At 41.1% G+C, this 14787-nt stretch overlaps 1 protein-coding gene across 8 annotated transcripts in view; it reads right to left on the reverse strand.

Annotated features, from left to right (window-relative positions):
• nrxn2b (neurexin 2b) overlaps window positions 1–14787 on the reverse strand; it is a 669808-nt gene that overhangs the window by 554498 nt on the left and 100523 nt on the right. For all 8 annotated transcript variants that reach the window (XM_039821634.1, XM_039821632.1, XM_039821630.1 and 5 more), the window contains exon 3: window positions 11054–11083. In XM_039821634.1, the coding sequence (XP_039677568.1) occupies window positions 11054–11083 (30 nt within the window). The remainder of the gene's footprint in view (window positions 1–11053; window positions 11084–14787) is intronic.

Genomic DNA, 14787 nt, shown 5'->3' on the forward strand with positions numbered 1-14787 from the left:
ACATAAAAGAAATCCCCCATATATTTATTGGATTGTCCATCCTCTTGTGCAAAGCTGAAGTGACGAGCAAATACGTTTTTTTTTCTCCATAGTCTCTTGAATATAGGATAGAAGACAGTCGATGAGGTTAACTAAACAATGATTGTGTTTATTATATTTCATATCACACAACATATGCACTCCTTTAACTTTCACCAGCTAAAAAATTTAACAAAATAAATGAATAAAAAATGTGGTGATGATGGTAATGATGTCAACACCACGGTACTGTCACGTCACCGCCAATTTTGCGGTGATGCAGTTATGGTCACAGACGTACCGAACTTTGATACTTTTAGGCACTGACCGAATTGGCTGCATAGTACAGAGTATAGAAAAATGCCCCGTCATTCAATACCAAATTTCATTAACTAAGGAATAAATCTCATAAGCGTCAGTGAGCCTATAAGCATGCAGCATGCTTGTACCAAGATCTAATAATTCTTGTGGTTGGGCGTCTAAATGGCGACTACACATGATGCGCGGCAAAACCGCAAGGTAGGGCGCAGAGCAGAGAGGCAAAGCGCAGTGCAGGTATACCTTCTGGAATTGGTTGCGCCTTGAAAAGGTCAGCGGCAACCAGGTCAAAGTTGAAATAATTTGAACTTTGAGCGCTCTGTGGCAAGGGTAGTGCTGCGCCTAGTTAGGCGGCACTGCTCTCCCCCTAGAAAAACAATGGAACGGCCAGTTACCGCGGATCACGTGTAGGCGGCTTAGGGTTCCACATTGTACAGGCTTGCAGGAAAAACACTATGTTGCGTACAGACGGGGCTAACGTGTGTGTTTTATTTTAAGAGGCTAGACTACAGTGTGCGTTACATGAAGAATACAAAAAAAGATTTCTACAGTTTTGTGTAATGTTGTAATATCCCCACATTACCCAGCCTAAAACACATTGTACTATAATTTTACTAAGGAGCGCTTGGATGGAGTGCTGTTATTGGTTAGACGGCAACCTACCACACAGGTATAATGTGGTCTAAGAGAACACCTATAGTAATGGAATTTATTGTTTGGGTGCATATGTGTGCATAGCAGTGTGCATTCCCTTGTAAAGCGGGGGCCGCTGTGTGTATGATGTGCCCTGTCAGTTTCTCTAAGTGAGGCTGCCAATAATGAGGCGTGACCTGCCTGGGAAACACAATGCAGGCCTCCGATCAATCTCAGAGAGAGGGGCAGAGGGACTGGGGCTGTCACACACCTCAAACTCTGTCATTCGCTTTACCCAAGGAACCCAGTGAAGGTCACACAGAGTAGCCTCAGTCCAGCCCTGTCAATCAGCATTAGCCTCATGATTGTGATTACGCTATTAACAGAGATTGACTCATACATCGTTGACCTCAACTGTGGATTCTGATATTTCTGATATTATCTGGTGGATAGAGTTAAATAGACTATTTCTAATTTCCTATCAGTATCATGAAGTCACTTTTGTACATCTCTTTGTATGGCTTTAAGGGTATTACCATATTATAACATAGTATACATATGTATTTTCTTTTGGCATCTTTCACATTTGCTTCATAGAGCAGGAAAGTCAGTATTACTGTTTCAGTTAAGTTCTGTACAGTCACACTGATATGCTGAAGCCATAGTGGCCCCATAGCCACATACGTATCTACTAATCCCAGGCTTTTCTCTATATGGCTGTGGGGACTGTGAGCAGCAGATTCAGGCTGCTGTAGAGCTCCATCCATTTCCGCCCGCTGCTGTGTCAGGAGAAATTCCTGCGTGTGTGAGGACTTCTGTCATCCTGGCCTAATGTCTCTGCAGTAGCCTCGCAGGCTTCAAGCAGGACAGCCCACCATGCCTAGGCTGATGAACAGGGTGGAAGGGGGTCACTAAAAAATTCTAAATGATCATCGCTTTGGATGTACAATGAGGATGACATTTTTAACATGCTGCGTTAATGAATTTTGTAGCACTTTATACCTTGTTTAAAATGAAACGAGGTTTGGCAAAACTGATATTAGTTTGCCCACATAAATATACAGTAGGCTTAAATGAAAATAAAGCAATAATGTATTGTTAGTCTAATCTAATACTGTATATACTATTACAAATAGCATATGTTTTAAGTAAGTAATCTTGGACTTTAAAAAGGAGGATTAAGTTGAAATATATGTTTACTTGCTGTAACATTAGTCAGATTAAATTATCACTAATTATTACTTCAGATCAAATCATGCTGCAGCACAGCCTTAGTTGGTAGTCGCCAAGGCGGAAGGTGTTCCCTGTTTCTGCCCATTCAAATTACAGAGAACCAACATTGCCAGGTGGGAGATGTGGTAACCACTCGCTGTCTGGAAGAACTTTAATTGGGAGAGCGTGATAGAATAACAAGCAGCATCACAGATGTGTCAAGCCATTTTGACTGTGAAGCAAAATGTTGCTGAAAAAGAGCATGTGAGCTTTTTAATGCATGATGATCTCTAATGTGTATAATAACAGAATTAAATAATTTTCCTTCCGAGAGTAATACATATTCATGTCTTTACTCTTCCACTGTTTGTCTGGATTATGCACTATTCATTTTTAAGAAGTTATTAGTTTGGTGATTGCATTAATTAAAAAACAAATGCTTTGTTTCACTCTTTTTCCAAAATGTGCTGTAAGAACAGGGTAAACCCCGGATTCTCAAAGTTAAATTTAAGACGTTTTAATACCACATAGGATAAAATTGAATGCCCACTTCACAGCCATATAATCGAAAATCTTTATGGATTTGTCCACATGTGATGCATGTGAGCAAATCCATAAAGATTTCATTAGCGTTCACGATAGCATGACTGACTTGCACGCCATGCAGTTTGTCGTGCTGACATCAGCACCATTGCCCTCGGCCTTGTCTGCCAACTTGTCCACAGCTCTGGCCAGACCTGAGAGACCCATTCTGAGCCGACGAGCTAATTTTAGCTTGTTGCAAGGTGCGAGATGTTTCGTTTTCTTTCCGAACAACTGTTTAATTCGCGCCAGATATGCCCTGAGCTTGCGCGCATTTGACGGTCAAGAACGTAAAGAAAAACAGTGACATAAACGGTACCTGTGCTGTCATACAACATCCAAGACACACCAAACACCAGACAGCTAGTTAGGCTAATCTGAGTTTTCTGTCGCACGACTAAAACAACTTTTGAACGTACACATGTTCCACCAGTGTTTCCTCTATGTTGATTTGGAAATGGAGGCCCACCACGCCAAAATATCTGCCGCCACGGTATCAGAAATAGGGCAGACGCACAATGTAGTTGCGGTTGCCTTTTAAATGATCCTGCCTGTTGGACAGCCTGTCCACGCCCTCCGCAGGTGGACGGCGATACTGCATTCTGATGTCAGTTGAGTGAGCAGCCGACTTTAATTTATTCCTTTTCTTCATTCTGTCTGGTTTGTGCGTTTGTGAGAAAAGATCTTGAGTATTGTACATGTGGAGTTTGTTGTGTGACACCATGCAGGACAAACATATCTGTATAGTTTAACTATTTAGATCGAAGTTATGGCAGGAGTTGTCGTGAAAGCCTTATTTTCCTTTCTCCACTGCACACTCGTTAAGAGTCTACTTAGCTAATCATCGCCGTTAATATGTGATAACGCCAGTTTATATCACACTCTGTGTTTATATGTTAAAGTTAACTTTTATAATATAGTGTTGGGTAGTGAAGTGAATCTCACTTTCTGTGCTCTGTAGGATAAGTGCATTTAACCACCTCGTGATTTATTCAACACTCATGTCTGTAGCCTACCTGTAACACTGGTAACAGCTATAGCTAATATCACTGTGCACTGTTAGTTCACTTAGGTCAAACCCCTCTATTTCACTGCCGACATAATGCACTCCCCGTTGTTTCTGTTGCAGTGAAGTATCAGTTCCGTTTCATACGTAAAACATTTGACGGGGGTGGATGCTGTTCGGACAGACCTGCCCCCACTGCTAAAAAAAAAATAAAAAATCCTCAAGGAAACACTGTTTCACCAAAACAAGTTCCTTCCCGAGGCTATTTTGCAGAGACACCGTGGCTCTGTCCGGTGCTTAGCGCCACACATGACGATTGTGATTGGTTTAAAGACATGCCAATAAACTAGAGCACGTTTTTCACCCATCCCATAATGCTGTGTGGACTAGCCAGACCTTCCTCCGCAGGGCTGTGGAGGAAAGTCTGGCAATGCGAGACTAACCAATCATTAACTGTTAACCGACAACTGAGTCCCAGGTTAACTGTCCAGGAGGCTCGGACTTAGTTTGGATATATTTTGATATATAGGACGAGAGCCTACGATGCAAATTCATATGCGAAACACACTGGTTCCGCAGGGCTTTCACCAACAGAGATATTGTTTCTGGTTTTAAGCATCTTAAACCACAATTTTGTACTAAAACTAAGTATTTATTATTATTCAATACTTTGGTGTTTCCCTACAATTTAGAAAAACATCTTAAATTGCATTTAGAATATGAAGCCCACATATCCCATGATAAACATTGGTAATACAATAATAGTAAAGTCGTGCACACGTGTGACAACCTGATTAAAATGTCACAAATCAATTGAGCTGAAGTGCTTAGAAAAGACAGACGTGTAGTAATAATTTGTTAACCTAATCAAACTGTTTCATATTCATCATATAAAATGAGAACCACGCTAAAATGCAGACGTCCACTTTTTCATTAAAGGCAAGTATTGTTCAATATATTAGTAAAAAGATACATAAATGCTACATTAAAGAATATAAAGTATGAAAAATCATGTTTTCTTGGTTGCACACTTGAGCTTCACTGCATTTCTCAGTGTGTTTAAATAGCTTAGACCAAACACAATGGCAGATGGACTCTATAAACTGCCCTCAGACAGAGATGCTATCTTGACCTGGACCTAGTCTATTACATTCGAGGTTAGATACAGATCAGGCTGGATATTCTCTTCATTTTCCCCACAGTATCTCCAAGGAGATCTACATTAAACCTGCCAAGAGGCAATCTCCCAGGGCTTGGTTAATTTGATTCCCAATATGCATCGTTCTGGCCTCTCCAAAAGAGGTGGTGGTGACGGCGGGGGACTTCATTCACATAGAAACCAAATGGTCCATCTGCAAAAGCTTCTGCAATTCCAAAGCCAAGAGGCTGGAAATCTTGCCAACTTAGAGCCATTATCTTGCATATTTATTTTTCTATTATTGGAAACAGCAGTTTTAATTATTTAAGGGCCCGTTAATTAGTTTGTTAAAGCAGAAACACCTTCAGTGTAGCTGTTTAGAACACCTTAGAGACTTCTGTGGCAAGAAAAAAAAACTGGCTACATCTACAGTATATTAGAATACAGTAAAGTACACTGCACAAAAAAACTGTTGACAACGGTTGACAATTCCATAACTTTAGTTTTAGGAGCCTTATACAACTACATATACACTTGATCATTACTGTTAGTTTATCGTTACAGGACTGGAAAGACAAAATGAAAATATATTATTAATATATACTGTGTATATCTGTTATAATTGCCCTACCATTGGGTTACTTTGGGTTACTTTCCCATGATGCAATTAGGAAGTTATTTAACAATGTGACCATTTCTATTCAAGCCTGATTTTTCTATTCTTATGTTGGTTGACTGGCCCTAAGGAATAAAACCCTGTGTGTTTATAAGTACAGTAGATACACCCCTTGTCTCATCAGGTCCTAACCACACTGAGCTGAAATGGAAACACTGTGGTGGTTTATTAAATATAAAAAAATTTGAATTCCAAAAGCCAAGGGAACTTTATCAGGATGCATAGTATCCTGGATACATGAAATAACTAGCCTTTAAAAATAAAAATCTACCTGCCTCTATGGGAATTTAACATAGGGGTGTGTATACTTATGCCCCCTGTATTTTAAGGAAGAACATTTATTTATTTGCAATTCATTATTCATTCACAAAGAAAATTGATGTCCTTAAAAGGTTGGATTTGTCCTCATTTTTTTTAATTAAGACATTAAGATCAATTTCCAAAAGATGATTTTTTTATTCCTCTTTTTAGTCAACTTTAGCATGAGCAGCACTGTATGTCCTAGCAATACAGTTAAGAGTACAGATACAGCTGCCATGCAGTTGCCTGACAAGTGTTTGGGATTGATATTGAAATTTAAAAAAAAAAAGTAAGTATATATCGTGATATATATCATTATACAAATTATACGTATACATCTTAGGCCATACTGTCAAGGCCACCCTTAAGGCCACCCTAATCACTAGCGGCCCAATGTGTGGGGTTGGCATGCGGCCCAATGTGTGGGGTTGGCAGCAGTCTTGCAGACAGGCAGATAGAGATCAGCAGTGACTTAAGCCTGGGGTTTGTCCTTCCTGCAGCTGTGAAGGACAGCCTTGGGTTTGAGAAGAGACTGACATCGATTTCCTTGGCCTGGTTATGTGATGGCTGAGGCACCCGCCTCTGATCGTTTACATTGACCAAAACACCTTTTATTTTTAGAAACATGGCTATCCTGACAGGCACGGACATGTACATGTACACACACACAAACGCAGTTTTTCTCAGCAAGTTGATGCCTGGGAAGCTGAGAGGTGACTAAATCCTCCAGTGAAAATCATCTAATTCGCTAACATGTCACACGTTCTTGCCTTTACCAAATAGGTTTATTGATTTTTCTCTTTTTAGATGTCTTTGGTCTGTCCATTGGGAACAAACACTGTATTAATTCTGGCTACAGGGTAATCAATATAAATGGCTTGCAAGGCACTGTTTGATAAAACTAGCATAATCAGCTACTTTTCTTTGAACTCGGATAATATGGCATCCTTCCCCCAAGTTATTTACCCAGCGATTCTTTTTCTTTTTGTTATCACGTAGCATTTATTTAACGAGCATGGGTTAGCCCTGATGAGAAAAACACAATAAAAGGAAAAAATACATATTATTTGTACAGTAGTTGTTTTATGTTATCTCCTAACAGAATTATGCATTAGACCTCTATTGAATGCCTGTGGCCTATTTAGAGATTGTTTTTTATTACACTACTGTTTTTGAGAAAGTAACACACCAGAGAGAGGGAATTGGGTTGCAGTCAGTGACATACACATAAAAGCAGCAAATCTGTGCGTGTCATAGATTCTATTTTATTCTCCACAACTTTTTTCCACACCTTATCTTCACACCACAATCCCAACCCTCTTTCTCGGTCTTTTGAAAAAGTTACGGAATTTGCAGTTCCAGCCACGTTTCAAGTTTAGATCCTGCTGCCTGAGGGGGCCAGGAAATGCACGGCTATGCCCTGGACATGGTGCATCAGAGCCTGAACGTCTGATGTTGAGATCAGGTCGTGTCTCAGGGGAGATGATGGGAGATAGATGCTCTAATGTCAGAATGCTCATCTTGCTACAAGCGAGTGGCTAGAGTAAACAGTCCATGCAGTTTGGGATGGACTACAGACAGGGATCAGAGTTAAATGGCAGCAGGTTGTGGAAGATGTTATATAGAAGCAGAGGATGCATAGAGATGACGGGATTATAGTCCCAATTCATCTGCTGGTGGTAGCAACCAATGTCTGCTGTGGACAGAGAAATATATTCTGCCTCTGTGTTGAGCCATATAGGAGCAATGAACTGGCAAAAACCTTGCTTGATGATAGTTAAAAAGTGATAAGTTGGGGACAGTATTATTATGAAGTACAATCAGGACAGTGAAGAGTTAAGTCAAAGGGTAATCTCAATTTTCATACTGTAGCATGAATCCATCACAAACATACCGAAGTGCAATGCATGCTGACTAAACACATGCAAGATGTATTCTTAAGGGTTGCACCACTTAATCTGATTTATATTCTTGACAAATTGATTGTTTGGTCTATAAATAAAAATGTATTAATGAACTTTTGCACTTTTATCTTTTGATGTTGTGTGCCCTTACTGGTGTGTGTTTGTCAGTGTGCATGTGTCCGTGTTGTGTATCCCCGTCTGTTTTAGACCTGAACTGGGTTGGTTTGGGGGTGGGTAGGGGAATTGAAGGGAAGTGACACACTGTTTTCACTATGCTCTGTTCACCATGGATTGTGCTGTATGTCACGTGTTATGGACATTTAAATTAAAAAAAGTTGGCAATGTATTAATGAATGTCCATAATTTTTTAGAGCCCAAGGTGACCTGGTTCTCCAAAAACCAAAGAAATTGAATTTGTAATGTAAAAGAGAGAAAAGCAAACAAATCCTCACATTTGAGACGCTGGAACCATTACACATTTGTCATTTTGAAACACGACTTAAGTTATCCAGATGATTGAAGATTAATTTGTTTGTCGATTGACCAATCAATCAAATGGCAAATACCACATGTGGTTATTAAATGTAAGGCCACACTTTTGTGGTAGTTACTGTTTGGTGTAAACTACTGTTAATGGTTATTATTATTATTACATAAAACTCCATGTTTTTATTTAAGTCAGAAACACTCACACTGGTATTTTGACTATCATATTTAAGGAAAGCAAGTATTTTGTGAGAATGTGTAAGAATTGTTACACTGCTAATGTGCATACATTGTGTTAGTGGTAAGTACAATTGTCCAAAGAATGAAGACAACTTTAAGTTATGCATAGTTTATGATAATGTGCATTTATATATTAAAATTAAAATTTAAGTATCTGCTATGGGTACTGAGTACTAGCTACTGTGTCTATCAGGCAACATTTCACCTGCAGGAGTAGAACTAAGAAACATTTTTATTTTAAGCGATAAATTAAATGTGGTTCGGTTCTGACCTGCGACCCTTTGCTGCATGTAATTCCCCCTCCGTCTCCTCTTTCAAGTCTAAGGCCAGAAACACATTGCACGCTGAAGCGCCACGAATAGCCGCGAAGCTCTGCGTAGCGCCGTAAAGCAGAACTATTTTTGGTACGGCGCCCATGTTATTAAATATGTCCGGCCACACCGGCTGTAATCAGGAGCAGAGCAGCAGCGCCGGCTTGCGCACTGCAGCTTTCATCTCGCCGTCTCCTTTATTTCTTCCGCAATCCGCGAGTGAATGTGTCAAGCCAGGCAGGTAATCACATACAGGAAGGCCACAGTGCAGCTGGATACTTGACAAAATAAACCAAGCAGCAGACACGCCATCAGGCACGCAGAGAGAGAGACCGACACATGGGGACACACGGACACGAACACACACACACACACACACACACACGGACACACGGTGAGAGAGATTTTGTAGAGAGGAGAAGGATCGCTTTGTGACCGACGCGGAAAACTGCACGTCTGGCGTGAATAGTCAGGCACGCGATCAGGCACGAATCTATGCTTCACGGGTATTCACGGCGCTTCAGCGTGCGGTGTGTTCCTGCCGTAAGCTGTCCTGTCAGAAATAAATGCCAACAAAAAAAAAAAACTTTAAAAGAAAAACAAACCGTATTCTTACTGCAGATCATTTAAGACACAGGTGTGAAGTCTAATGATAGATAGTAAAGTTGACTTTGATTCTGCTGCTGCAGTCATTTCATTTCTTTGCAGCAGTAATTACGGTCTAAGCTCAGTTTTCTGTGTAACCTACAGTAATAATTAATTATAAAGACCACTGATATAATAACATAATGTTTCCCTCTACTTTATGTGAAGCTAAAATCCAACAAATGAACAAAAAGACTGAGGTGATCTCGGAGGCAGTTACCGGGTAAGGTGACGCATGCTGCAACACGGTTTTTAAAACCAAGGTGAGTCACTTTCTGAAGGTGCCAGTATAACCTGAGCTTTCCCCTCAATTGTTCAGCATCTTGAAACATTGGGGTTAAGAACTCGAGATTAATCAGTGAAACGGAGTTAGGCGCCAAGTCCGAGGAAATGGGCGGCGGCTCAAGTTTGCATGAATCATGGAACCCGATGACAGGAGAGAGGAAGCTCTCTCTGCACCAGTAAAGGTCAGAATGTTCACTGGCTAACTGCACTTGTTCACTTCCTTTCTCTTTTGTGAACTTTGCTTTCACACTTTTTTTTTCCCCCCAATGGACAGTCCTCACAGGGAGGCCAGCGGCAGAGAAAGGTCAGAGGATGAGGAAAGCATAACTGCAAGGGTTGGTAAATAATCAGACTGGAGCTCGGGTAGTTTTAAACGCATTTTGGCTGCAAGAGTACACAAAATGACATAAGCATTTCACAATAAAAGTCTGTTGCTCATGGTTGACATACATTCTTTGAAAAATATGCACAAAAGGCGAGAAGATGAGGAGAATAACGGCTGGAGGATAAAGAGAAGGTGTGGTGTGGCAGAGATCAAACAGCTGTGGTGTAAAGATGTACACAACATAGCATCAAAAATAACATCCAGTGTTCACAGCTACATCAAAAACAATTGCAGACACATTTTCTCATAAAAAGTCATACATATACTGTGTAATGTAAGGCTACATCAGAACTTGAACGGTAGCCCTTTGAATAAGAATGCCAAACAATGGGAATGTCAGCAGAGTGGTGAAGAGAAACTCTGCACATTCGACAACACCTTCAAGTGTTAGTGAATGGGAGTGTGGACACATTTTGCTTTTGGAACTTTGACCAACAAACACATTTTTTTTTTTTTTTTACTTTCTGTTTAAACCCAAGCAGAAGGGATAGCAGAAAAGTGTTACCTTCAGCCCCCGGGGTCAGGTCGTCGGGGTCAAAGGTGGTCAGAGGTGAAGGTCCACGACGTGAGCCATAGGACAGGACAAGGGGTGGGACACACATTGGTGGAGGTCACAGAAAAGCACAAAGACATGGCGGAAGGGAGAGGGAGGAGAAGCAAAAAAAATGAGGAGATGTGGAAGGAGAGAAAGAAGGGGGCAGCAACAGGGGAGGATGTTGCAAAGAGTTACAGGGGAGGATTTGGTAAGAAATGGAGGGGCATGGCACCAAGAGAAGGTAAATAGCAGAGGAGGAAATTGGGAGGGAAAGCGGCAGTTTCGAGGTGTTGGGGAAAGAGGCTGAGTCAATTCCTCTTAAAAAAAAAAAAAAAAAGAGAAAAAAACCAGAACCAAAATAAAAGGAATGAACCCATACCTTGGTCGTTTAACGTCAGGTGCGCCAGACCTTGAAAGGGAAAAAACAGAAAAAAAGAACAGAAAGAGGAAGAAAAGAAGGTCATAAAAGGCACGGGAAGAAAAAAAGCATTGTCACAACGTTGGACTGCAGTTTGTGACAGACATCCTGGGGCAGACTTGGATGTCAGAGTTCAAATCAAAGGTAAAAAAAACGAGAGAGAGAGAGAGAGAGAGAGAGAGAGAGAGAGAGAGAGAGAGAGAGAGAGAGAGAGAGAGAGAGAGAGAGAGAGAATAGTAACAGAAAACAAGCAAACACTTCTTGAGTGAGGTGTGGGGGGTTTAGAAAAAAAAGCATTTCCATTTGGCGCAACCCCCGAAGGCTATTGCTCTCACAAATGCTTTTTTTTCCTCTGGAGTACTTATGGAACACACAAAACTGTTTGGCAGACTGGATTCCTCATCTCCTACTGTACACAAATCATAAAAAAAAAAGAATCAGAGCTATGCAAGAGGGTCAGAGATAAACCTGGAAAAACGCTACGGGATAAAACTGTTTCTGTAAAAAAAAAAAATACAAAGCCAAAGATTATTCCAACACAGGTGTGAGCATCACAACACCAGCCCAAAATATTTGTTTAGCTCACTGTAGGCTAAGGTGCACACATCTTGCCAAAACTGCAGATCAATAGATTTAAAAGAAAGATGTCCACAATGAGCTCCAGCTCTCGTCGGTGAACAATAGTTCGGTTAACATTAAGTAACTTCTGAATCAAGCCACAGTACCAAGCAAACATATCACAGTCTGTGACAAACCATGCATACAAAAAACATTGACATTATGACATTTTGGGACATCTTTCAAACAAATAATAAGGTCATGTTTCTCAAAAGGAACTGTCATCACCAAGATACCTCCAGTTCCTGGCTAAACAACTGTAGGGCACATCGGCGGTCTGCACACAGTGCCCTACACTGAAGTATTTTTTCCGTGAAACAGAAATAGCAACAACACTTTCAAAACCGCCATTAAAAGAAGCAACAGGCCAAACAATTCCCACATATCAAAGGTCGTTCCTTAAACTAATTGGAGTAAAAATGGTAAAAACACAACAAGGCCTCCATAAAGCGCCTTTTTGGGAAGGCTACTGTCCAGGGTATCATCAGGGAAGAAAATGCCTGACGGGAGGGAAAATAATAGCTAGATGTCGGCTTGAAGTCCATAGCATGCAGGCATCATGCACTGTGAACATACACTAGCACGTCTTGGGGATAGAATTCTTGGAAGGAAACCTTAAACCAGAGAAAAAGAACTAGAACAAAAATAAAACATGGTCTTAACTATGGCCTGAAGCAGGGTTTATTCCCATATAACCCGAATGGCCAAAGCAAATTGGATTTAACCCCAGGCAGCGCAGAATATCAACAGCATTATGTCTGTTGGACTAGGAGTCCAGAAAGGTCAAATCGCTTCCAGCCAACCTGTCTTTTCTTTGATCAATACCGTTTCAAACATAAGACTCTTGGCAATACCAGCAAACAGCTCAATCAAACAAAACCTTATCATCAAGGAGGTGCAGTGGTGCAGCCTTGGAGTGCTTTACTTCTGTTTGGAATGTACAGAATAAGCTACCTAAAAGACCCTTCAGACTTGACGGGATTTACATCACTGACGGCTGCAGTTTAGGAATATTCGGCGCAAGAATTAGTTATAAAACACGTAAAGCATGTCTGGAAATGTGTCGTTGATGCTTGAGATTCATATTCTGGTACAGTATTGGTCTACATACTGCACCTACTGTTTCATGCAGATGATTTCAGAACTCTAGCAACGACAAAAAGAAAAGACAGCCATTAAAGCCGCACTATTCAACACCAGAACTTCAACCTCTATCGGGGTTATTCTCTGTAAGGTCTGTGAAAAGACATTTACACCATGGACTGGCTAACTGAGGTACTTGACAGCTAAAATTACCTAAACCAGTGTCTAATGTCTCAGAAAACAAACACAAACTACTGTGGGTTGGCTAAAGCGGGAACGCACAAAATGCATCTATGCCACCACCAGCGAGCAGGTAAATCAGAATGCAAAGACAAGAGAAGCTCAAATGACTCTTGACTACAAGCTGTTGCTATTGGCTTCTTTCTTAACAACAGCTGTGATTCAGGGGCAGAGGAAATGTACAGGCAGAGTGTTTTATTTATCTGGCTGCAGTCCGTTTCCTGCAGGCCCTTTGCAGGGAGTCCAATCATTCTCACTCTGCCTCCCTCTGTTTTTGTTCCTTTGCTCATAATCCATTAAGGAGATAAGGCGAAAGGCTCCTGCAATGAAACAGAACGGTGCTGTCGCTGCATACCAAATCATTCAAATACCAACCCCCCCAACCCCCCCCCAGCCTCTTCCTGCTCAGGCAGCATCGTGATTGTACGGCAGAGAAAGACGAGAAAAGGTGAAGAAGAGAAGGTAAGAAAAGAAGCACGGAGGAAACGACGGAGCAAAGGCAGCAAGTTATCAAATGGCTCCTTTTACAGCCGGTGCTAACCAGAAATGTACAGACAGGTGTGAGGCACAGTGGCAGAGAAAAGCCAAAAATCAATCAAAAGAAGAAATTCATTCCGAGGTATTGTATCAGCAAATTAGAAAGTCGTGATGCAAAACTTTTATTTTCCCAAAACCGACACAAAAGCCACACACACACACACACACACACACACACACACACACACACACACACACACAAAAAAAAACACACACACACACACACACACACACACTTGTCTTGGCAGAAGCACAGGATGCCAGACTCCTACGATGCCAGGTTCTGATCAGGATGTGACTGTTTCAGTAGCAAGTGGTTTGAGAGAGAGAGAGAAGAGGCAGCATGACTCGAAATGACTGATCACTGTAAGACATCAGAACACAACAGACATAAGGAAAAGCTCCATATCTCTCCTAACTTCCAGTCTGCATCAATATTGAAGCAAAATGACCATAGCCACAAGCAGCATTGCTTGCCACACGTACTGGAAACGTGACACAATCCAAGCACAAACTATAAGTCTCCCCGTCTCCTTGACATCTGAGCATTTGATTACATCCTTAATTTTGCGGTGAGTACAGATGGGAGTGCCTAACGGAACCAGCACCGATTGGTTGGTTATGATTGAGTGGCAGATGGAGCAGAGTCATAATTCTGCCATTAGGAGAAGACATGCTTACGTCTGATCTGGCCAACTCCTCTTCCCCTCTGTTTTCAGCCCATTTATCCACCTTTTCGTTGCTCCCCGTCTCCACATCCAGTCCTCCATCAGCCAGCTGCAGCTGCTGTCTTCTTCCTCAGCTGCCACTTTCTTCTGCTCTGCTTACAGGTCTGATGAACACAGGCCACTATAGTTTTGCAAACTACGGATTTCACTCAAATGACTGTTGGTGGCTCGAACACCAGTGTCCTGCCAGATACTACACGAAGACAAAGACAGGCAATGTCAGCCAAATTTATATGTATATCAGTCAATAGATACACCAGACGTTAGGGCTGCACGATTATGGCCAAAATGATAATCACGATTATTTTGATCAATATTGAGATCACGATTAATTATCACGATTATTTGTTGATTTTAGCCAAAACAAAATTTTATTGTCACATAATTATATAATTATAACTGCTTTTACATCCATATTGTGCTACATTCCTACTAATACATCCATATTGCGCTACATTCCTCCTTTATTGAAGGATACTGTGAAGGAGT

Source organism: Perca fluviatilis, chromosome 14 (assembly GCF_010015445.1).
Source record: "Perca fluviatilis chromosome 14, GENO_Pfluv_1.0, whole genome shotgun sequence".
Lineage (NCBI taxonomy): Eukaryota > Metazoa > Chordata > Actinopteri > Perciformes > Percidae > Perca > Perca fluviatilis.